Consider the following 23,357-nt stretch of genomic DNA (forward strand, 5'->3'; position numbering starts at 1 on the left):
GAAATTTACATCCTCCACTTTTCGAAATAATAAAACAATGCTCAATGTTGAAATGCGCTCACAGCTGCGGACCACTGGCGCAAGAAACATAGGTTAATAGAAGAAAAAAAAAACTTTTAAAAAAAAAACTTAAATTACACGTTTAAGTTTTCCACACACATCTGCATATATGAGTTTATAGTACTACACATAAAAAAAACAACAACCCTGTGGCATTTCACAGATATCAAGGGAACAGATGTATTAAACTCAGCTGAACCTCATCCAGAGAGGCTTCACCTGCTACTCTACTCTATATAAATGCGTTGCCAAAGTCCGCGCGTGTGAGAAACCACGGCTGCAATACAGCACATTCTCGCTGCGAACCAACAGCGCCGCCGTGCGCGAAGCCAGACGGTTTACATAAATGCATACGTGCGTCAGCACTTCTCCCCACTGGACGTGCTGTCAGACCGGGCTGTCCAGGCAAAGTACCGGCTGCCCCGTGCGGAGATCCAACGGCTGATCACTCTGTGCTGCACCTCCGGGCTGAGGCCAAAATTGCAGCGGGTTGCTCTCTGGATGTGTGGAGACACCAGAGTGATCAGCCGTTGGATCTCTTTGCCTGGACAGCCCGGTCTGACAGCACACACACACACACACACACATAAAGAGGTGGGTGATCGATTTGCCTGGCATCGGTTGATTCAGCACAGCAGCACCGCGGTGGACAGCTCCCACTAAGAGCTTCTTAAGAAGCTTCTTTGGCTTGATCTTAAGGTTCTCCTAAGAAGGCAGTTAAGAACGCATCTGGGAAACACCCGTATCTTAGCGCTCCTTCTTAGCCGAACCCTTCTTAAGTCCTTAAGAACGATCGAATCTGGGAAACGCGGCCAATGACAGTAAAATGTCAGCTGACTCTCTGTTGTTGTTTATTGTTTTGTTTCCATAGCGATAGACTTCCAGCTGTTTCTGGGATGTTACAAGCGTCTGTTCTCCGACTGCAGGAGTGTGGTGAGGTTCTTCACTTTCTCCTCCAGGCTCAGCTGTGACATCATCTCTTCTGATCGCAGATGAATCAAGTCGAGTTATTAAAAACTCAAAACGTGAATATTTCCTCTGTGACAGTAAACTGAACATCTTAACAACACAAACAAGCGATCGATTAATCCAGAACATGATCGATAATGAGATCATTGTTAGCTGCAGGCAGGACGAGACATGAAGGCATCTGATTGGTTCCTTCAACTCGGACCGAGAGGCAGGGATTGGTCAGTCTTTACAGGCCTGCAGCTGCCACAGAGGGCTGATTTATTTCAGCCCTTCTGAACACATTATGTTGGACTACTCTCAGGGTGGGAAGACCATTTCACCCAGTATAACAACAAGTGTTTCTGAACAGGATTACCAACTATACCTTTAAAGGACACATCCAACATCTCCCTCACAATCACAGGAGAAACATTTGGAAGGTCCACTTTCTCTTTAGGCTAACAGTTTCCTTATGCTTCCAGTCTTTGTGCTAAACTAAGCTAATCCTGTCTATCCAGACTGAAACATCTCAGTAAAAATAAAGACAGAAAATAATCCCAAAATATTCACATCAGCCTCAACAGGCATTGTAAACATGTTAGCATTGTAAGCATATTAGCATTGTAAGCATATTAGCATTGTAAGCATGTTAGCATTGTAAACATGTTAGCATTGTAAGCATGTTAGCATTGTAAGCATGTTAGCATTGTAAACATGTTAGCATTGTAAGCATATTAGCATTGTAAGCATGTTAGCATTGTAAATATGTTACGATGTAAGCATGTTGGCATTGTAAACATGTTAGCATTGTAAGCATGTTAGCATTGTAAACATGTTGGCATTGTATGGTAGTTAGCACCACCGGTGTTGTAATGAAAGAATCCCTGACAAAGTGTTTCCTGCTGTCGTCTGTGTTCAGGTGGTTCTGGACTCTGACGTGACTCCGCCTCAGAGGATCAGCTGTCCACCTGTCAGTAAGGTACGTCTGCTGTCACCTGCTGTCTGTCAGTCCTGTGGCGTCTTCTGGACTCTTGTGATCATTTTCAGAGTTAAATCCAGTTTGTTTCAGTTTCTTCTGTTTTCTTGCCCAAAACCACAGAGCTGACATGAAGAGTTCAGTCACCCTGAATGTGTCAGTGTTCTCAGATACTGTAGAAGGTCTGTGACAGCAGCCACCATCTCCTCCATGATGATGAAAGTCAGATATCAGAACATTTCTGGAGCTTCACAGTAAAACAGAGTTGCAGCATTCTGCTAAACAACTGAAGCAGCTGGATATGATTTAAACATCAGATGTCTCCATACAGCTCATCTGCTGTGATCACAGAGATCACAACCTGATCTGAGGAGACCAGATTTAACCCTTAATTAACATGAAGTCTTCACTGGAGCTGCTGAGCTAACAGTGTTAGCATCAGGTAGTTCTGCTGAGCTAACAGTGTTAGCATCAGGTAGTTCTGCTGAGCTAACAGTGTCAGTTAGCATGCACCGACCACATATTTTAAATCAAGTCTCCAGCTGCTTCAGGTGTTCAGCAGAACGCTGCAACTCTGTTTTTCTGTGAAGCTCCAGAAATGTTCTGTGGACTACGAGACTTCACCTGACTTTATATCATCAGGAGGAGACGATGGCTGAGCCTGACTTTATATCGTCAGGAGGAGACGATGGCTGAGCCTGACTTTATATCATCAGGAGGAGATGATGGCTGAGCATGACTTTATATCATCAGGAGGAGACGATGGCTGAGCCTGACTTTATATCATCAGGAGGAGACGATGGCTGAGCCTGACTTTATATCATCAGGAGGAGACGATGACTGAGCCTGACTTTATATCATCAGGAGGAGACGATGGCTGAGCCTGACTTTATATCATCAGGAGGAGACGATGGCTGAGCCTGACTTTATATCATCAGGAGGAGACGATGGCTGAGCCTGACTTTATATCATCAGGAGGAGATGATGGCTGAGCATGACTTTATATCATCAGGAGGAGACGATGGCTGAGCCTGACTTTATATCATCAGGAGGAGACGATGGCTGAGCCTGACTTTATATCATCAGGAGGAGACGATGACTGAGCCTGACTTTATATCATCAGGAGGAGACGATGACTGAGCCTGACTTTATATCATCAGGAGGAGACGATGGCTGAGCCTGACTTTATATCATCAGGAGGAGACGATGGCTGAGCCTGACTTTATATCATCAGGAGGAGACGATGGCTGAGCCTGACTTTATATCATCAGGAGGAGATGATGACTGACTCTCTCTGTCGTCTCTGGTTGAGCGTTCAGTCACAGAGTAGAGTTCAGACAGAGTGCAGATGATGGGAGGTGTGTGGAGGTCTTCTACGTGGCCTCGGCTCTTGTTAGCAGGCTGATGTGTGGTGTCCCTGTCGTGCACAGATCCCCAGATATAAAGGGCAGAGGCACAGAGGACAGAGTCAGACAGCAGCAAAGGTAACGACATGCAGAGCAGAACTACAGACACCAGCAGCAGCTTCATGCTAACACTCCTCAGCTCCTCTGCTCACTAACCTGACGTCACTCTGCTGCTTCACCTGTTCAGTCGTTACATCACTGACTGTCTCGCTGTCCTGAGCTGCTGCCAGAAGGTTCACTCACATGTTGTATTATTAACAGGATCAATCTCACAGACGTCACCAATGACTTTCTGTTCTGTGATCAGACGAGCGGTCCACTGACACCAGCACCGACAGCTGATCCATGTTCTTTTAACCAGAACAAGAAATAAAATAATAAACTGATGAAAAGACAGAAGTTTAAATAACAGAGGAAGTGTTGGTGAGAGACGTTCAGACGCTGTCACGACCTCAATGAGGCCGACTGTGGTGACACGCGCGCACACACACACACACACACACACACACACACACACACACAGATCTGCTGTAGACTCACTGACAGACTGTATGGAAGCAGGTGGGACTGAGCTCAGACAGGAAGTGACGTCATGACTTCATATAGTCCTCTGATAGGTGAGCAGGTGTTTCCACCCACAGCTTCTCTGTGCCTTCGCTGCCAGTCAAAGTGGGCGTGACACAGATATCGAGGTCGCTCAGGTTGACTGTGTGAAACTGAAACGTTCTGATCCGCAGAACATCGACTGAGCCTCAGCATGAACCTTCATCAGCTCTCAGTCACCAGAACTGAACTAACGTCTCGGCTCGTTCAGACTTCAATGTGTAAATCTGTCCAATCAGCAAACAGGAAGTCACTGTAGCATCACGAGCTCGTGTCACTTCCAGTATTTACAGTTAAAGATGATTTCTGTCTTCACACATGAAGAAATGTGTGTCAGCAGTACTGATCCAGCTATAATGAGAGGGAAGTATCTGCTTATGCTAAGCTAACGGTTGTTATTCACTCATTCAGTCAGACGTCGTTGTGAAATGTGATTTAAAATCTTCCAGACTGAATCATTATTAAACATCGTTCATCAAGTTTCAGTGTTAGCTCTTAAACCTACACGGGTCAGATAGTAGCATGCTAACGTTAGCTTTGTCAGTTAGCTACAGAACCGTTACAGCTGCAGTTAGTGGCTGTAAATGAACTGATCACTGTGTAGCAACTACTTCTTCATTTAATGATGAGGAAACACTAACATTAGCATGAGGCTAAGTTAGCTGCAGGCTAATTTAATATGAAGCACAGCTGACTTCAGATCAGCTTCACAGTTTAATGTTGAACCAGCTCAGGATGAAGACGATGATCACACAGAGTCAGTGCAGATCAGTTCTGATCAGTGAAGCAGGTTACAGACCACAGTAAAGATTGATTGGTGGAATAAAAGTCAGTATTATAATAAAGACTCAGATATTCAGCACAGACGAACAGACAGCAGCTGACTGTTCTGATAGAGGCTCTCATGGTTCCGGTTAGGGATCAGCTGTGGTCATCAGGGATCAGCTGTGGTCGTCAGAGATCAGCTGTGGTCGTCAGAGATCAGCTGTGGTCGTCAGGGATCAGCTGTGGTCGTCAGAGATCAGCTGTGGATCAGCTGTGGTCGTCAGGGATCAGCTGTGGTCGTCAGGGATCAGCTGTGGTCGTCAGAGATCAGCTGTGGATCAGCTGTGGTCATCAGGGATCAGCTGTGGTCGTCAGAGATCAGCTGTGGTCGTCAGAGATCAGCTGTGGTCGTGTTGATCTTTGTTGAACCGTCTGAACGTCGTGCAGCTGAAGGCAGCGACTCATCAGCAGCTGACTCCATGTTTTCCTCTTTAATCTGTAATCATCACATTCTTAACAACAGTCTGGATGAGACCTTCTTCTCATCCCGGCGCTGGTCCAGTGCTTGAGCTGAAGCTGAAGCTGCTGTCTGTCATGTTCAGGACTCGGAGGGTAAAGGAGACTTCCAGCAGCAGGTCTCCAGACGCAGCGAGGCGTCCGACAACAGGAGGGAGCGTCTGGACCTGGACCTGGACCTGGAGGACGACCCTGATGAAGGAGACTCATTCTTCGACGACCCGCTGCCCAAACCTCAGAAGACCTACGGCTGGTGAGGACACCTGACCTCTGACCTCTGACACACACCTGACAAAATGATGTTTAATGAATGAATGCTGATAAACACACAGTAACGTTTCACATGTGACATCACTAAGTGTGACGTCACTGAGTGTGACGTCACTGAGTGTGACATCACTGAGTGTGACATCACTGAGTGTGACGTCACTGTGTAGGTGGAGTCAGTCTCACTACAACCGTCCGGACACATTTAACTTTCTATCGTTCAGCTGGATCGTCAGAGTCCAACACTGTCAGCACCAGCACAGCTGACACGTGATCATATCTACATGTATGTAAATATATATTATTATATTAAACTTTATCTCAACATAAAAAACACAACGTAACTAAAACGACACAATGAGAGGAGGGCAGCAGACGGGTCGAACACCAGGAGGCCTGATATCAATATCAACCAGAACCAGTCTCACGGATACAGAACTTTACTGTTCAGATGACTTGTGTTTGGTGTCAGTGAGTCCAGATGTTCTGTTTTCTGTCTCTCTGCTGCCTCTGAAGTTCTGTGTTTGGAGAAACGGGCTCATCAGACAGAACCAGCAGAGACAAACAGTGAGTACCATTAAAATCATCTCTGACAAACTCAAACAGTCCGTTAACCTTTGAAACATATGTGAATCTCAAGCCAACATCTGGACCCTCGAGTGGTTCTCCTAAACATCACATCCACTGCTGTGAGCTGAGCCCTGAGCACACAGCCTTCTTCAGATGGAGACATGATGTTCTGATGTTCTCAGGAAGGATGTGAGGCTCAGCTGACAGTAAATGGACTCATCCTAACAGTCATGGACAATAAAAGCCTTCCAATGCCTCCAAGTCAATGCTTTTATTGTGACGTGCACACAGGAAGTAATGAGATTACATAGCCTCCCAGTACTGACAGCAGAACAGAGAGTAATGGATTATTCAGTGTGTCGTTATCACATCTCCAACCTGTTTGTCCCTTTCAGCTTGTCTTACCTGTGCAGGTGTCTCACACTGTCCATGCTCTTGTTTCTCTGTTGTACTTCCTGTTGTTGTCTCTTTATGTCCTGACTGTTTCTCTGCCTGTCCTCTCTACCTGTCTTCCCTGTCTTCGTCCTCCCGCCTCACCCTGCAGTGCCGTCCCTGACAGGGAGGAGTGTCTCTCTGGGCCGGTCTCGTCCCCCATGAGACGGGGCAAAAGCCTCAACGAGTGAGTGTGCACGCTCTGCGCTCAGCTACCGGCCGAGTCGAGGCTGAAACACTGAGATGTGATTGGTCGGTCCCGGTCGGAGGCCTCGTTCACACAGAGACGCGTCGCTGAAGACGACGAGCTGCTGGCGGTTTCTGTCCCTCTTGTGACGACGTTGTTTCTCTGTGAACGAGTCCTGAGGCGGCGCTCACGTGTCACAGACTGACACTGTCCACTGAAAGTCCCTGAAAACACCAGTCAGTCTCTCAAACTGGGTCATTTGTAGACCTCACAGAAACACTTTGAAGTGGGCCCGCAGAACTAAATGACACCTGAACCACAGAAGCTGAGCTCTTCCTCTGATCCTCATTGGGAACAGTTGAAAAAAGAAAGAGACTCGTGAGTTAAATAAAAGATCAAGTAAAGACATTTATTAAAACTTGATCCATATTTATAACTTGAGGCTGTTTTTCATTCAGCTCATCTGCAGGTGACAGTCTGTGCAGTGACTCATGAAGTCAAAGTGTTTAAAGTAGTGGAAGCAGAACAAATGTGTCTTAAATTGTACTTGAGTCAGTTTGTTCCAGATAAATGAAGTCACAGTGGATAAGAACTGATGACAAGTGGATCAGCTGAAGGCAGAACCGGATCACACTGCTCACAGCTGACTCTTTGCTCATGTGAGCGCCGCCTGACGAGTGTTTGTGTTGACTTCCCAGCATGCATCAGTGTGGCTGGACAGGAAGAAACCAGGAGGAGGAGTCACAGTCATAATCCACTGTCATGTGTGATGTCATCATGAGGCTGATGCTGTGATGTCATCAGCTCCAGTTTAGTTTGAACTCCATCAGACATTTTCTGCATGAGTGTCCTGAACTGGTGTCTTTGTGAGACCAGCTGAAAGTGAGGACGGACTGTGTCTCATCGTCTCTCCTTTGTTTCCTCCCTCCTCCCTCCTCTCTCCTTTCTCCTTTGTTTCCTCCCTCCTCCCTCCTCTCTCCTCTCTTCTTTGTTTCCTCCTCCCTCCTCTCTCCTTTGCTTCCTCCCTCCTCTCTTCTTTGTTTCCTCCTCCCTCCTCTCTCCTTTGCTTCCTCCCTCCTCTCTTCTTTGTTTCCTCCTTCCTCCTCTCTCCTGGTCTCAGCTTGTCTGTCCTGGCTGCTGACTCAGACGATGATCATCTCTCTGAACACAGTCAGACCTCTGAGCTCAGGTGAGCTACAGGTGTTCCTCCTCTCCTCCTCTCCTCTCCTCGTCCTCTCCTCCCTCCTCTCTGAGCTCAGGTGAGCTACAGGTGTTCCTCCTCTCCTCCCTCCTCTCTGAGCTCAGGTGAGCTACAGGTGTTCCTCCTCTCCTCCCTCCTCTCTGAGCTCAGGTGAGCTACAGGTGTTCCTCCTCTCCTCCTCTCCTCTCCTCGTCCTCTCCTCCCTCCTCTCTGAGCTCAGGTGAGCTACAGGTGTTCCTCCTCCTCCTGTTGAATCACTGAAGGCTGCTTGTTTATTTGAACTGGTCGGACAGACGGCAGCAGAAAGTCCTGCTGTGGTTGTTTGTCAAACATCTGTTGATCTTCACTGATCCAGATCCGACAGTCTAACGATAGAAATGTTTCAATCAGTTCAGAAGTCAAAATAAGTTATTGCCCAAATAATCAGAAGCTAGGAAGTGTTACCTGGTGTCTCCTCAGGTAAAAGGACAAACACACTGTGTGAGGTGAACGGAACAGGTGTATACAGGAGGTTAGTTAATGTGGTGTGTCAGCAGGTGGAGCTGCAGCAGACACACAGCTCGTCAGATTCATGACTCACATCAGAGCTTCACTGATCCATGGAAACATGACACTTCCCGTAGTTCAGACAAGTTCTGCTCAAACTCTGCAGTGAATGAATGAAGCTGAAGCTCAGCTGACTGTGTGCTGTTTGTATCCCAGGAAGGTTGAGGAGTCCAGGCCCAGAGAGAGTCCAGCAGGGTCCCTGTCTGACACTCAGAGACCAGGAGCAGGAGGAGCAGGAGGAGGAGGAGGAGGAAGCAGTGCCTCAGAGCAGAGCCACAGCAGGAACGGTCAGAGTTCAACCAACAACAATGTTTTCAAACTTCACATCCATCAGAAGACTTATGTTGAACAAAAGTGTTTTTTCTTCCTGCAGGAGCGTCGAACTCCAGAGAGAGAGGCTTCAGAGACCTGAAAGTCCTGAACGATAAGACTGGATCTCTGCATTTTGGTACGAATCAAACGGGTCTGTGGAACCATGACAGCACACTGGTTGTCTGTAACACGGCCCGGTTCAGGCTGATACAATCTGTATTTTACTTGTTTTTTAAAAGGTGGTCAAAAGCAAAATGTTACAGAACTCTGGAACATGTGAACATCGTCTGCACACAGTTTAATAATCCGTCTGGAGTTTCTTCTGTTGTTTGTATTTGTTGCTCTGATCATTTTGTTTGAAGAAACTAAAATATAAAATGTTAAAACTCATGAACTTTGTTCCACAGATGATGATGTTGAATACGATGATGACTTCAACAGGTAAGAATGATGAAGCCTTCTTTACGTCTTTACTTCTTTACTTCTTTACTTCTTTAAGTCTTTACTACTTTTCAGAGCAGCATGGCGCCTGTGACTGGCACGGCCGCTGCCTCGGCGTCTCGTCTCTTTACGTTGATTTTTGTCCTGACACTTTCACAACTATAAACCTGCACTTCCAGCCTGTGCTATGATCGGACCATGCTACTACAAATCAGAAACTCTATGGAAGAGTTCAGTGCAAATTGGGGCTACAACTTCTTACCTCCCCCGTCTGTCTGCACTGCACTATCGCTCGGGGGGCTGTTGCTGCCTCCACTCCGGAGAAGACTGCGGAAACGCGGATCCAGGGCCGGTGTCCAGGTGTACCTGAGGCGGAGCAGGCGGTTCCCTCCCGTGTACGGCCGGGCGGAACCCACAAGCTATCTGCGTCCCATCTCCTTGCGAGCAACCGAGGAGGACAATGACCCTCAGCCTCTACCCCGGTATTCCCAGGTCTACCACAGCCTCTGCCCATGGCGTGTCGTCGCTCCGCGGGTCAGCTGTCTGTCAGCCGTCAGATCTCAGTCAGCTGGCGGTGACGTCACGGTGCTTTCACAGTCCAAGATGGCCTTACTCAATGCACGCTCCATTGCAAACAAATCCTTTGTCCTGTATGACTTGCTCATCCAGAAAGATCTTGATTTCCTGTTCCTGTCTGAAACTTTGCAGCGGCACGGGGAATTCATCCACTTAAAGGAGCTGTGCCCCCCGGAATACTCTTTTGTTGCTACACCCGGCCTCACAGGACGCGGGGGGGGCCTCGCTGTTGTCTTCCGTGGCCGCCTCAAAATTAGGTTGATGAACTCTGACTGTTTCCCCTCATTTGAGCTTCAAGTGACTAAGATAAATGAACAAAACCCATTTTACTGCATTTTAATCTATCGCCCTCCTGGCCTAGCTAGTGGGTTTCTATCCGACTTCACTGAACTTTTAACTTCTATTATCAAACTGGATAAGGTCCTAATTATCGGTGATTTTAATATTCATATAGATGATCAGTCATCTAACACTGCTGCTGAGCTTTTAAATGTCTACAGTATAGGCGCATTCATTCGTTCATTCAAGGAGATGCGTGGATTCTATAAACAAGAGCTGCTTTTATGATGAGCCAACTTTGTGATTGTTACACGTTTGTGATTGTCTGCTTCCCTCACTGGTCCCGCTTGTGTAGAAAAACGTCATGGTAGGCCCTCATTATTGCCTGTCGTCTACTTTCTGTATGATCGTCGGATCGCATAGCGTCTTCGGCGAAATGCATGGATCAAGACATTATTTAATGCCCGCTGCTCTATGAGGCATTCATACGCGCGGTCCATTAAAGTTTGCGTGTAAGCGCTCCAGATCAGCCCTAATGTAAACATAAGCAGACGCTCCATGATGTACAGTAGGCTGCTGATCTGATGTACAGATTTGCTGACTACCAGCCTAAACAGTTTGAACAACAACAGAAGCGTGTTGCGGCCACGTGAGTTTTGTTTACAGATTTTGGACCGTTTGAGTTTGGCCTTTGTGAGAGCAAACCGGACCGACTCAAAATTGAAACAATGTATCATCCTCACGTTGGTTCGGATCAAAAAACGGACCTTTCACAGACCTTTAGGTGTGAACCCGACCTGACAGGAGTTTTCTGGTCCATGTCAATCAGTTATTATCTGACCCGACAGGGCTAGCCTGTGGGTTCCCACAGGTATCAGTCCTTGGTCCTTTTATGTTTTTGCTTTACATGACCCCTCTTGGACAGATTATCAGTGAGTTCAGTGATGTCTCTTATCATCTTTATGCTGATGATGTTCAGCCATACTGCTCTTTCAAGCAGACTGAGCTGCATAAATTAGACAACCTAATTGCCTGTTTGACTGCCATCAAAAAATGGCTAAATAACCTTCTTCAACTGAACTATGCCAAAACTGAAACACTGATTATTGCCCCAGATAGTGCCATTCCCCCCATAAAGCAGCATTTAGGTCAGTTAGGTCTCTCTGTCCAACCTAGCTTACGTAACCTAGGTGTTGTGCTTGACAAGGACATGTCCTTGGACCACCACTGTAAACAGTTGGTGAAGAACTGCTTCTATCATCTGCAGAAGATCGCTAAACTGAGGTCCATGATTTCAAGACCTGAAATGGAGATGATAATTCATGCCTTCGTTTCATCCCGCATTGACTATTGTAATGCACTTTTTATGTGTTTTAACAAAAAGGTTGCAAATCGGCTTCAAACTGTGCAGAACGCAGCTGCAAGGCTTGTAACTGGATCTAAGAAAAGGGATAATATCAGCCCAATTTTATATTCCTTACATTGGTTACCAATTAATTTTTGGATTCATTTTAAGATTTTAGTGCTTACTTTTCGAGCCCTCCATGATCAAGCTCCCTCCTACATCACAGAGCTACTGAGACCATGCTCTCCCTCACGCTCACTAAGGTCATCAGATCAGAAACTCTTGATGGTCCCCCACTCTCATTTTAAAACACGAGGTGATTGCTCTTTCCAGGCCAGTGCCCCTCGCCTCTGGAATGCACTACCATTGACCTTACGTAGCATAGAGTCCACTGAAGGTTTTAAGAGAGAACTCTTTTTTTTTTTTGTTGCTTTTTTTTTTAAGTCAAACTTATTATTATTGTAATGTAACTTTACCTCAGAGTCCAACAGTAACCTGCAGGTTGATATTCACAGAACCCTCTGAAAGTAAATCAGTCTGAACTCGTGTTCTGTTCCAGTCACCGGTCCGATCTGTCTAAGAGCGAGCTCAGCATCGGGGAGGAGATCGAGGAGGTTTCCATCGAGGGTCCGGAGCACAGCGACAAGGTGACGAGGCTCTCAGAGAGTTTAACGTAGCGTACTGTCTCTTTAAATGCTGACGTGTGTCCTCTGCTGCAGTTTGATGACATCACTCAGGACCTGAGTGTCTCTCAGCTCAGTCACAGCCACGGAGCCGACTACATGGAGGATGTGGCCTGAACCTTCCCATCATGCACCTCTCCTGGCTTTCCCATCATGCACCTCTTTGTATCGTCAATATTTAAGTCTGTACAGTTTCAACGAGTCAATAAATTGATTTGTATTGATTAGTTGTTATTTATGTGTTTTATCAGATAACAATAAAACAGCCTGGTTACAAACCGTACTGATGAGTCAATAACAGACAGAGAAGTGAATGATGACAGAACAAGACAAACAGAATCAGCACACAGACGCTGGTGTTCTGTTCCTCTGCTGACCCACTTCATGTTCCAGTCAGTTGACTTCTTACACTTAGCAGCTCTTCACTTTAACATGTTATTTACACACTTCAAAGTCCTGAAGTTCTGCTGCCCGAGTGAGGTTCTGCTGCCCGAGTGAGGTTCTGCTGCCCGAGTGAGGTTCTGCTGCCCGAGTGAAGTTCTGCTGCCCGAGTGAGGTTCTGCTGCCCGAGTGAGGTTCTGCCCGAGTGTCTGAATAGAACTTCCTGTTTGTCATCCACTGAACATTTATTATATTAATGCTTCTGTTCCACAAACACGTCGTCTGAACACTAAAACACATCAGAGACACGCTGGAAACCACAGAGACAAACCTGGTGACTCACTCACACACATGCACACTCACACTCACGCATACACTCACACACACACACACACACACACATGCACACACACACACACACACACTCACACACACACACTCTCACACACACTCACATGCACACTCTCTCACACACACACACACACACACACACACACACACACTCTCACACACACTCACATGCACACTCTCTCACACACACACACACACACACACACACTCTCACACACACTCACATGCACACTCTCTCTCACACACACACACACACACACTCTCACACACACACACACACTTCCCTTTATGAGCAGCAGTGTGAGTTGTGCCTCCATCACCTGTACCAGCTCTGAGAGCAGCAGCACCGTCTGGACTTCACACCAGTGAGTCTTCATCTTTTTACTCTTTACTTTGATTTTGTTTCTTTCTGACTCTTTCAGTCAAACCTCCTCCTTCTCCCTGTCCTCGTCCCCCTCGTCCTCGTCCCCCTTGTCCTCCTCCCTGTCCTCGTCCTCCTCGTCCCCCTTGTCCTCCTCCCTGTCCTCGTCCTCCTCGTCCTCGTCCTCGTCCTCACTTCTTATTTCTGTCTTGTCCTCACATCTTTGTCTCTGAGCTCACTTGTTTCTTGTCAGTTTCATGTGATCGGACTCGTCTGAGTGCAGATTTAATGTGAAAGTAGTTTAATGTTGCAGTCGGACACAGAAACGTCCACATCAGCACATTTGGTTTGTGTTTGGGGAAATGTAACGTGGCCGGCTCACATGATGTCAGATTAACATCACGCGACTCACTTTGTGTGTTCTTATCTCAGAAATCTACAGGAAGTTTAAACAGGTGATGTAATCCTGAGACACAAACCTGCTCAGTGCATCATAATTCATATTAATGTAGAAGAAACAAACTGATCAGGATCTGTTGGACAGCAGAGGTTCTGATCAGAGCTGGATGGAAAGTAACTGAGTACATTTACTCCAGTAAACAGTCTCAGAGTCATTAAAGCATTAAAGGAACATCATGTACAACTGAAGGAGCCGAAGACGAGAACCACTATCGTTTGTCTCCAGTCCAGTCGACCTTTGACCTTCTGGATATAAAATGTCTTAACGTCATCATTTTATCCTGTTAGACAGTGACCTCTGACCTCTGACCACCAGTCCGTCCTCGAGTCAGATCGGACATTTGTTCTGAGTTTGAAGACGTTCTTCAGGTCGACCTGAAAACATGAAGCGTCCGTCAGCACGGAGACGTGAAGACATCAGATGTCTCTGCACAGCTCGTCTGCTGATCACAGCCTGATCTGAAGACAATATCTAACCTTCATTAAGATGAAGTCTTCATCGAGGGTTAAATGGTCTCCAGCTGCTTCAGTCTCAGGTCTGTTTCTTCTTCTCTCGTGTCTCTTGAACCTCGTGACCCCTCAGATTCGTCTGCTGACCTCTCAGAGGGCCTCGACCCTCAGGTTGGGATCCACAGGACCAAACTAGCTGACTGTGTAGTTCAGAGTTAACGAGCTTTGAGAACATTTAGCTGACGAGACTTCATGTAGTGAGTTTTACTACTTGACTGTTGTACTTTGACTTGATGAACTGAACGCAGCTGTGGACTCATGTAATAGATTACTTTCTGTTCAGCAGGTTGATTACTCGTCTGTGCAGTAAATCCAGTCGCTCGTGATGTTTTAGGAAGTGGTGAGATTTAAAGAAGTGCTTCAGCTGTTTGTGTCAGGTGACCGAACACCTGCACAGGTGCCATCGTCCGAGTCTGAGCTGCTGCCTCACAGCTGACGCACTTTGTTGTTTACCTGCCGTGTTTGTCTCCAGGTGACATTTGAAATAAAGGAAGTCAGAGAGGACAAACTGAGCAGCTGTCGTCCACTCTGAAGTCGTGTCCAGCGAGCAGAAGTAGAGAGTGGGAACACGAGGCGTTTGAGGAACTGTCACTTCACTGTGTTCGTCCTCGTCCTCCTCACCGTCTCTAACACATGAACAACTCTTCATCTCACTGAGCCCACAGAGTCAGTCTGTGAGGCTGCACAGCTCAATGCTAACATGCTAACACGAAGTTCATCTGAGAGCTGCTCACGTTCTGCAGTGAGCAACGTTCAGTGTTCGTCTGCTGCTTCTGCAGCCTGGACGCCTGAAATAAGAACATTAAGTCCTGATCTGACATCGTCCAGGCGACGCTGTGCTGCAGCTCACTGCCTGCTAACTGTCCGCTGACTGTCTGCTAACTGCCTGCTAACTGTCCGCTGACTGTCCGCTAACTGTCCGCTAACTGCCCGCTAACTGCCTGCTAACTGTCCGCTGACTGTCTTCTAACTGCCTGCTAACTGTCCGCTAACTGCCTGCTAACTGTCCGCTGACTGTCTGCTAACTGTCCGCTGACTGTCTTCTAACTGCCTGCTAACTGTCCGCTAACTGCCTGCTAACTGTCTGCTGACTGTCTGCTAACTGTTTGCTGACTGTCTGCTAACTGTCTGCTGACTGTCTGCTAACTGTTTGCTGACTGTCTGCTAACTGTCTGCTGACTGTCTGCTAACTGTTTGCTAACTGTCTGCTGACTGTCTGCTAACTGTTTGCTGACTGTCTGCTAACTGTTTGCTAACTGTCTGCTAACTGTCTGCTGACTGTCTGCTAACTGTTTGCTGACTGTCTGCTAACGTGGACGTGAACTTCTTCTAAAAACTCTTTATTACTAATATTCTTCTTTAAAATGGGGCGGCTGTAGCTCAGTGGGTAGAGCAGGTGACCAGCAGCCCGAAAGTTGCTGGTTCGAACCCTGGCTCCCATGGGCGGAACTGAGCTACATGCCGAAGCATCCTTGAGCAAGATGCTGACGCCCCAAACTGCTCCTGATGTGCAGTTGGCACCTTGCAAGCTGCAAGGCAGCCTCTGCCATGAACTGGCGTCTCATCCAGGGGTGTACCCTGGCCTTCGCCCGGTGAGAGCTGGATTTGGCCCCAGTAGCCCCGCAACCCCCCGAAAGGGGGGCTAAAAGCGGCAACACCCCGCGACCCCAATAGGGAAAATAGCGGAAAGAAAATGAGATGAGATGAGATGATTCTTCTTTAACATCATTCAAACATTTAAATCTTCAGCTCATTTCTCACATTACTGTATTATGTTTGCTCATTAAGTGAATGAAGAAATGTTCAAAACTAAAAACACATTTTTTTCCAAGCGTTTTCAAAACGTATCTTCTCATCAGGCCGTCAGATAGAAACTACATCCAAACTTCAACATCTCGTCTACATTTCATGGATCATAAATCTTTAAATCCATTTAAACTTCTCAACATTTTCATCTTTGATTGAAGTCGTTATAACTCCTCCTTCACACAAACTCCCTAGTATTAATTAAGTATTATGATTAATGTTGCTCATCTTTGATACATGATGAGATTTATTAACTCCTTCAGCTCTTCTGAGTGACCTGTCCGGTCCAGCAGCACCGGTTCAGTCCAGACTTTAATATGTTCTCAGTCCTTCATCCTCGGCCTGTTACGACTCTTCACGAGACTTCAGACGTGTTCAAGTTCAACTGAAAGGCAGCTCCTCAACAAACCTTCACGTTTTATTATTCACACATTTCACAACCAGAAGTCTCTAGTTTAGCATGTTAGCATGCTAACATGAGCTATTCATCAGTAAACACAGCTGAGGCTGATGATGTCATCAGTACTGGACTCATCAACGTGTTGACCTGATGCTGGATCAATAAAGTGATCACAGTTCATCCTGAGGGGAACATGAACGATCAGAGCAGCTGATCTTTGTCTCCTGTAGATGAAGTGAAGAGATCCACATGTTCAGTTCATCATGAAGTGGTTCTGTCTGGAGCAGTGACGGTGCTACCCGGCCCGTAACCCTCTGCCTTCAGTCCTGTGTGAACCGAGCCCTCTGACAGCAGAAGAAACCACACATTACATGAAGTGGGTCACTCCACGCTGACTGACCTGTTTTTCTGCAGACTTCCTCTGAGCGCTCTGACACCTGAGAACAAACAGTCACCTCAGCCGACCACAACTGGGACATCTGTACCAGCCCGAGTCTCTGAACCTCCTGCAGCCCGACTCAACCTGCTCTGTGACATTTGTGCTGGTTTCACATCGTTTCAGTGAAACCAGGAGCCTCAGGGTGACAAACACGTCTGTCCTCAGACGGGTTCATGGGCTGAGTGACGGCAGGAGGAACCAGAACCAGAACCAGACCAACATGTTTCATCCTTCACGTTATCAGGAACATTCAGACGTCTCCTTCAACCAACCAACAAACAAACAAACAAACAAACAAACACATCATTTAAATGATGACATAACTTTGTGTTTCGTAACACTTTGATGTTGTTTCCACACTGATGTGAACATGAAGCCACAGACCGGCTGTGGAACCAGAACTTCCTCTGTTTCCACATCGGTCCGTCCTCACAGAGGTCGGCTCTGCAGGTCCACACAGAGACGCTGACTCGTGTCTAGGCTTTACATGATCAGGATTTTTGGGGCCGATCACGGATCCGATCACGTGAGGGAGCAAATTCTCACAAATTGCATAAAATGCAAAATATCGGCCGATCCGATCAGCAGAAAGCCTACTCGTGTCTCACTTTTCTTCTCTGACCTCCTGAAGGTGTGAATTGATTTTAAGTCTTGAACACAAATGTTCAAATCTTTACGTCGTCCGGACTTCATACAATATTTGTGCTGAGCTGATTCTGACTTGCTGACTTTATTCTGACTTTATAACGTTGTGAAACTCTGACTCTGAATCATTGTCTCCTTCTTGTAAATTCAGCATTAAATGAAAACAGTCAGTTGTTTGTTTCCTTGTAAAAAGTGTCAGTTTGTGGCAGCATGGCTGTACCAGCCTGTCTGCTTCTGTGTCTAAAGTGCTAAAGTCTTACCTGCCAACATTTAGCAGCTGTTTGAACACACTGTTTACTAGGGTTGGGCATCGTTTGGATTTTAACGATTCTCAATTCCGATTCTTTGAGTTGTGCAGGTCAACAGGTCACAGATTTCACAGGAGAATTTTTTCATTTGAAAAAGCCTTTACACAGGCCATTTTTATTTCTTCACATTGCCTGTAGGGGGGGTGTACTTTGGGTTTATTGAATGGATCATATCCCTGCAAACACAAAAACAAACATTATCTTTAGTAAATTTAACTTAGCATTTAACTTTTAAACAGAGAATAAGAGCAATGTGCAATAAATACACACAAACACTTTAGCACATGTCCATATGTTGTGATGTTTTTAAATGAAATGAGCACTGCGCCAAAGACAAATCTGTCAATAAAGTTAAACCTGAACTGTTACTGTAACGTTAGGTCAGGGGTAGAGAACAAGTAGCTACCAGCTAAGTTAGTTATCTTAACGTTATTCTTATTTGCTACGGTACCTAAATGTGGGCGATTCGACATCTGAAAAGGGATGCAGCCTTTTCACCACATCAGCTGTTACTTTTCCGTGGCTCTCTTCGACTTGCTCCGCTGAACTTTCCCCTCGCTGCTAGAGTGAATGAGGTGTCACGTCGTTTCTCTGCTGGTTGAAGAAACGTCTCTGCTGGCTGGGGTCGCTGGCTGGTTAACGTAGCAGCAGCAGCAGAAGCAGCAGGCTCAGACTGGCTAACGTTAGCATCACTCTGCGAGCTTTCAACAACTATGAACAGATTTGACACAGTTTTAGCAATTGGTAGTCTATAACTTTAGCTACTCTGTTAAGAATAAGACAATCATAATTTTCATGTACCTGATTCCGCAACGAGGAGTTGTTGGCTGATGGTTCTGTCCGAAGTGGAGGAAGCGACGGGAGCAGGAGAGCGGCGCAACGAGTTAAACGCTGTACGCTCTTTAATTATTATACCATGCTGCAGGCGAAGGAGTTTTGTCATGTTTGTTGTGCATCCTCCTTTGGCAGTAATAAGTTTACGGTCCATGTTCACGAGTGACGTTCTTCTTACTAGCAGAGCAAGCCGGCGGAGTCATACAAACCCCGGAAACAAACTAGTGCAGGCATTTAGGAACTGAAGAAAATATTTGAAATTCAAACATCTTCGTGACGGTTCCGGCACCGGACGTTAGGAACAGTGCCCAACCCTACTGTTGACACTGATTTCACCATTTACACTCACTTTATGACAGAAGAAACATGTTATTGATCTAAACATGTCACATTTTACAAACACACTAACCAGTAACCAGTATAGGCTACTTCTTTGTCCCAGACTCCCTTAACAAATGTGTCAGTTTAGTGAGTTGTTGAGTTGGAGACACTTTATAAACTGTGTGAAACTCTGTCTCTGACTGATTCTGACTTATTTGTTCCTTCTTGTAAATTCAGCAAATGTTCTGCATGAACTTCTTTCTGTCTTTGTGTAAAAAACTTTCCAGTGATGAAGGTGTGTAACTGCATAAAGAGCGATGATCACAAGGTGTGAAGTGAAGAAGCTGGCAATGATTCTGTCACTAGACCCAAACGTGAACCACCTCTTATTATATTATATTATATTATATTATATCATATAACGGTTAGTTAGATTATAACTTGAACCCTGGTTCTGGACTGAAAACCCAGAAGCTAACTGAACGACTGTTATTGGCCCTAATTGTAGTTTAATTTCTAAATGTGGGCCATAGACGTCTGTTACTCAGCGGACATCTTACCTCAGGCTCAGCCCAGATTACATCAGTTCAACAGAACGCCAGGTGTCTTGGTCCCACCTGTATGTGGCCCAACACTACACTGCTAGCGTGATAGTTAGCCTAGAATAAAGACTGAAACATGGGGAAACAGCTAGCCTGCTTCAAGGGAACAACTCCACCAACCAGCACCTCGAAAAGTCTCCTTAACATTTAACATCTAGTTTAATTAGTAAAAACCAACGAGTGAGAACGACTCAGAAGATTATCTGATGGATCATACAGAGCTGTAGTCTGTAGTCCTCAACCCAGACATCAGTTAGCATGTTAGCATGTTAGCACGTCCTGTCCCCTCGTCTCAGAGTCTGTTGCTGTGTTTCCAGTTAAATGTGTGAAATAAGGCGTGTTACAGGCTGAACATATAAAATCCATCATTAAATGTCCACAGTTTAATTATAAAGCTCTTGTGTTAAAAACGGTTAGCAGTTGCTAACAAGTGTCTGGGAACAGCCCGAGATTCCGAAACACCGCTGTTCCGAATCCGACTTTCAACTTCCAATTACTTCCCAATATGGTTAGGGTCAGGGGTACCACAATAGCCTTTTCGGAATAGCGGGGTCTTTAGAAAAAATGAGAAACCACGCCATTACGATGAATGGAAGTCTATTTTCGGAACAGCGGGGTTTCGGAAAGGCTGGGTGTCTGAACCCAAGTGTCTGAATGAGACTACAGAGGTTGTCGGGGACATTAAACGTCCTCACAGCGAACACGGAGACTCGTCTCCTCACTAGTCCGTCTTTACAGGCCCACTTTAGTTACACACTATTCTCACTCTGACTTTACAACATGTACATTGATCAGTTTATAGAAAACCTGGATAGTGATTGTGCAGTAAGACGCTCAGTGGTGGAGACGTTTAAGTCTCATCAGTCTCATCAGAGTGGAGTTCATCTGTGGAGATTATCTGATGAACAGAACCTGGAAGGATCAGAAACTTGTGTCCAAAATCCAATTCAATAGTCCCACAGAGGAACCAGAGTGATGGTAACTTCAGTTAGCTACAAACATACGACATTGCTACACCACATTACATTAAGCTAAGCTAACGAGCTGCTGGCTATAACGTAATTTAAAGACGATCAGTTTGATGGATCTTCAGCTCTAAATTGTTGTCTCTGTGTTTCTGACAGTATCCGGGTCGCTGTGTACCAGGACGTTAAAGCACAGTCTTGTTGTCTGGTTCTGTTCAGCTTCCTGATTTGTGCCTATTGCTGCTAACGTTAGCTCGCGCTGTGGACGCTCAGTTCACCTGGAAACATTCTCCTGCACTCGCCCTGATTGTCACCGTCTAGAGATGTTTCTTAACATTTCATTTCATTGACGTTCATGAAAGTCGTCGCAGGCTGAAACAAAAATATAAAATTAAGACAAAACTCCTCTTTAAACATTTCAGTTCAGTCAATCATTCAGAGTTCAGCAGCAGTTTAACGGAGCAGACTGAGCGCTACAGGACGCCTCGTCCCAGCTGTGGTGGTCCTTCGTTTAATGTTCTGTCTCTGTTCTTTGTTCACAGTAGAAGAAGAAGAAGAAGAAACGATGTTCAACCAATCAAATCACACCTCAAACAACACTGATCATTACAATCAGTCTGGTTACGACTACTATGGAGAACTGGATGATGGAGAACCTTGTTCTCACCAGAAGAACCAGAGCGTTGAGCAGGTGGTTGGCCCATACATCCACTCCATCATCTGCATCTTGGGCTTCGTGGGCAACAGCCTGGTCATCGTCACCTACGCCTTCTACAAGAGGACCAAGTCCATGACCGACGTCTACCTGCTCAACGTGGCCATCGCGGACCTGCTGTTCGTGGTGTCGCTGCCCCTCATCGTCTACAACGAGCTGTCTTCATGGTCGATGGGGCCGGTGGCCTGCAAGCTGCTGCGCGGCTCCTACAGCGTCAACCTGTACAGCGGCATGCTGCTGCTCGCCTGCATCAGCGCCGACCGCTACATTGCCATCGTCCAGGCCCGCCGCAGCTTCAGGCTGCGCTCGCTGCCGTACAGCCGCGTCATCTGCACCATAGTCTGGGTCTGCGCCTTACTGCTGTCCGTCCCCACCTTCTACTTCTACAGCTGGTACGAGCCGGCCAACGGTGAGGAGTTCTTCTTGTTCGACGAGTATGAGACGACTCCAACTGTGGTGCCGAGTCCTCCTCAGTACGTCTGTGAGTTCAAGTTCATGGACAACAACACGGCCCGGAGGACCAAGATTGCCGTCCCCAGCACCCAGCTGGCCGTGGGCTTCTTCCTGCCGATGCTCATCATGGTCTTTTGCTACGCCGCCGTCATCGTCACCTTGCTGAAAGCCAAAAACTTCCAGCGGCACAAAGCGGTGCGGGTGGTTCTGGCCGTGGTGGCGGTGTTCATCATCTGCCACCTGCCCTACAACATGACGCTGCTCTACGACACCGCCACCATGTTCGAGCTGCAGACCTGTGAAGAGTCCGACGCCCTGCATGTCGCCAAAACAGTGACGCAGACCATCGCCTACCTGCACTGCTGCCTGAACCCGGTTCTGTACGCCTTTGTCGGGGTGAAGTTCAGGAACCACTTCAGGAGGATCTTCCAGGACCTGTGGTGTCTGGGGAAGAGGTACATCACCCCACGACGCTTCTCCAGGGTCACCTCCGAGATCTACGTGTCTACTCGCCGCTCGGTGGACGGATCCAGCGAAAACGGCTCGTCTTTCACCATGTGAGGACGTCCGGCGGGTTCACCTGTGGATCTGTCTGGACCAGGAATTCCCAGAACTGAGCCTGAGGCCTGCCGGCACCTGAAGTCCAAACCTAACCCACGTCTGTAAATCATTCTGTTGCTTCAAGCTGTTCTCAAATCTGAGGTCCTGAAACAAATCTGTGTTAAAGACGGTTCAAAGTTTAAACTTCTGTCTTTCTTTTCTGTACTTTGAACATATTTTATTGTGAAAAACTGAGTTTCGTCTGCTCAGGACTGAAACAAAAACCTGAGAAGAGAAACATCACTCTGTGGCTGAACGAGTCGCAGCTTCAAGACAAACTGTGATGAAGCTGATTAAAGTCGTGTGTCGCTGAATCTGTAAAAAAAAATGTTTACCAGCTGTTTTTCCAAAAGTCTTGTCAAAGATTTGTACCATGTAACTGTGAGATGGTTGGTAATGTAAACCCCACGTACTGTCTGGATGATGTTGGTTAGCCTGTTGCTAACACTGATGTTAGCCTGTTGATATAATAATATAATAAAATAAAGAATTTATTTTCCAACTGATCAAATAAAACATTATAAAATAATAATAATTAAAATAGTTGTGAGACGTCGTCATCCTCTGATCTTTGTTTCTTTGTTTCTCTTCCTGTAATATTTGAGTTTTGTATTTTTATGAATGTTCCAGTTGAAACTGATGAATATAATAAATGTATCTGCTCCTCGTGTTGTTCTTCACACAATAAATGTTTTCAGTCAAGTGTTTTTTCATTAATAATTAGTGGTATTAAGAAACAGACTGTTAAAGGAGCAGGTCGTACTATGTTAAGCTTAGTACTTGAATGTCCCACATCCTCTTTGGTTCCTGAACCCTCCAGGACTGGTATTCTGCTCTCATGCTGTTTTCTTATCTCAGCATTGCCAAAACTTTTATTCTGGTAGGGCTCCTCTGGGAGCATGTCAGCTTCCTGATGATTAATCATTTACACCAACAGTCTACTGAGTGAAAATGGAAATACTCATTCAAAGTACCACAAAGTTATGCTTTCAATCAATCAATCAATCAAACTTTATTTCTATAGCACATTTCATACAAATCAATGTAACACAATGTGCTTTATACATAGCGACAACATGATTACAAGACAA

At 46.1% G+C, this 23,357-nt stretch overlaps 2 protein-coding genes across 8 annotated transcripts in view; both read left to right on the forward strand.

Moving 5' to 3' along the window:
* The window catches only part of cep43 (centrosomal protein 43), a 22,640-nt gene extending 10,300 nt beyond the window's left edge, over positions 1-12,340 (forward strand). The window contains exons 10-21 of one of the 7 annotated variants that reach the window (XM_084377767.1): positions 932-993; positions 1,931-1,990; positions 3,418-3,471; positions 5,364-5,530; positions 6,061-6,111; positions 6,659-6,733; positions 7,854-7,922; positions 8,637-8,767; positions 8,854-8,928; positions 9,200-9,233; positions 11,993-12,080; positions 12,153-12,340. In XM_084377767.1, the coding sequence (XP_084233893.1) occupies positions 932-993; positions 1,931-1,990; positions 3,418-3,471; positions 5,364-5,530; positions 6,061-6,111; positions 6,659-6,733; positions 7,854-7,922; positions 8,637-8,767; positions 8,854-8,928; positions 9,200-9,233; positions 11,993-12,080; positions 12,153-12,233 (947 nt within the window). In that variant the 3' untranslated portion in view covers positions 12,234-12,340. Of the gene's footprint in view, positions 1-931; positions 994-1,930; positions 1,991-3,417; positions 3,472-5,363; positions 5,531-6,060; positions 6,112-6,658; positions 6,734-7,853; positions 7,923-8,636; positions 8,768-8,853; positions 8,929-9,199; positions 9,234-11,992; positions 12,081-12,152 lie in introns of those variants that run through there. The other 6 variants (XR_014624489.1, XM_084377769.1, XM_084377770.1 and 3 more) reach the window with 6 other exon arrangements.
* Positions 12,341-13,065: 725 nt separating this feature from the next.
* On the forward strand, positions 13,066-22,834 carry ccr6a (chemokine (C-C motif) receptor 6a). The gene is made up of 2 exons (XM_084377324.1): positions 13,066-14,204; positions 21,044-22,834. The coding sequence occupies exons 1-2, from the start codon at positions 14,156-14,158 to the stop codon at positions 22,225-22,227; spliced, it is 1,233 nt and encodes a 410-aa protein (XP_084233450.1). The 5' UTR covers positions 13,066-14,155; the 3' UTR covers positions 22,228-22,834.
* The last annotated feature ends 523 nt before the right edge of the window (positions 22,835-23,357 follow it).

The sequence above is a fragment of the Pagrus pagrus genome, assembly GCF_965226575.1.
Source record: "Pagrus pagrus genome assembly, chromosome: 16".
NCBI classification, from domain to species: Eukaryota; Metazoa; Chordata; class Actinopteri; order Spariformes; family Sparidae; genus Pagrus; species Pagrus pagrus.

Bases quoted from the DNA above. Each gene is read 5' to 3' on its own strand.
- ccr6a (XM_084377324.1), top strand. From the start codon at position 14,156: ATGAAGTCTTCATCGAGGGTTAAATGGTCTCCAGCTGCTTCAGTCTCA. The intron at 14,205-21,043 runs GTCTGTTTCTTC...TGTTCACAGTAG, and splicing joins TCCAGCTGCTTCAGTCTCAG to AAGAAGAAGAAGAAGAAACG.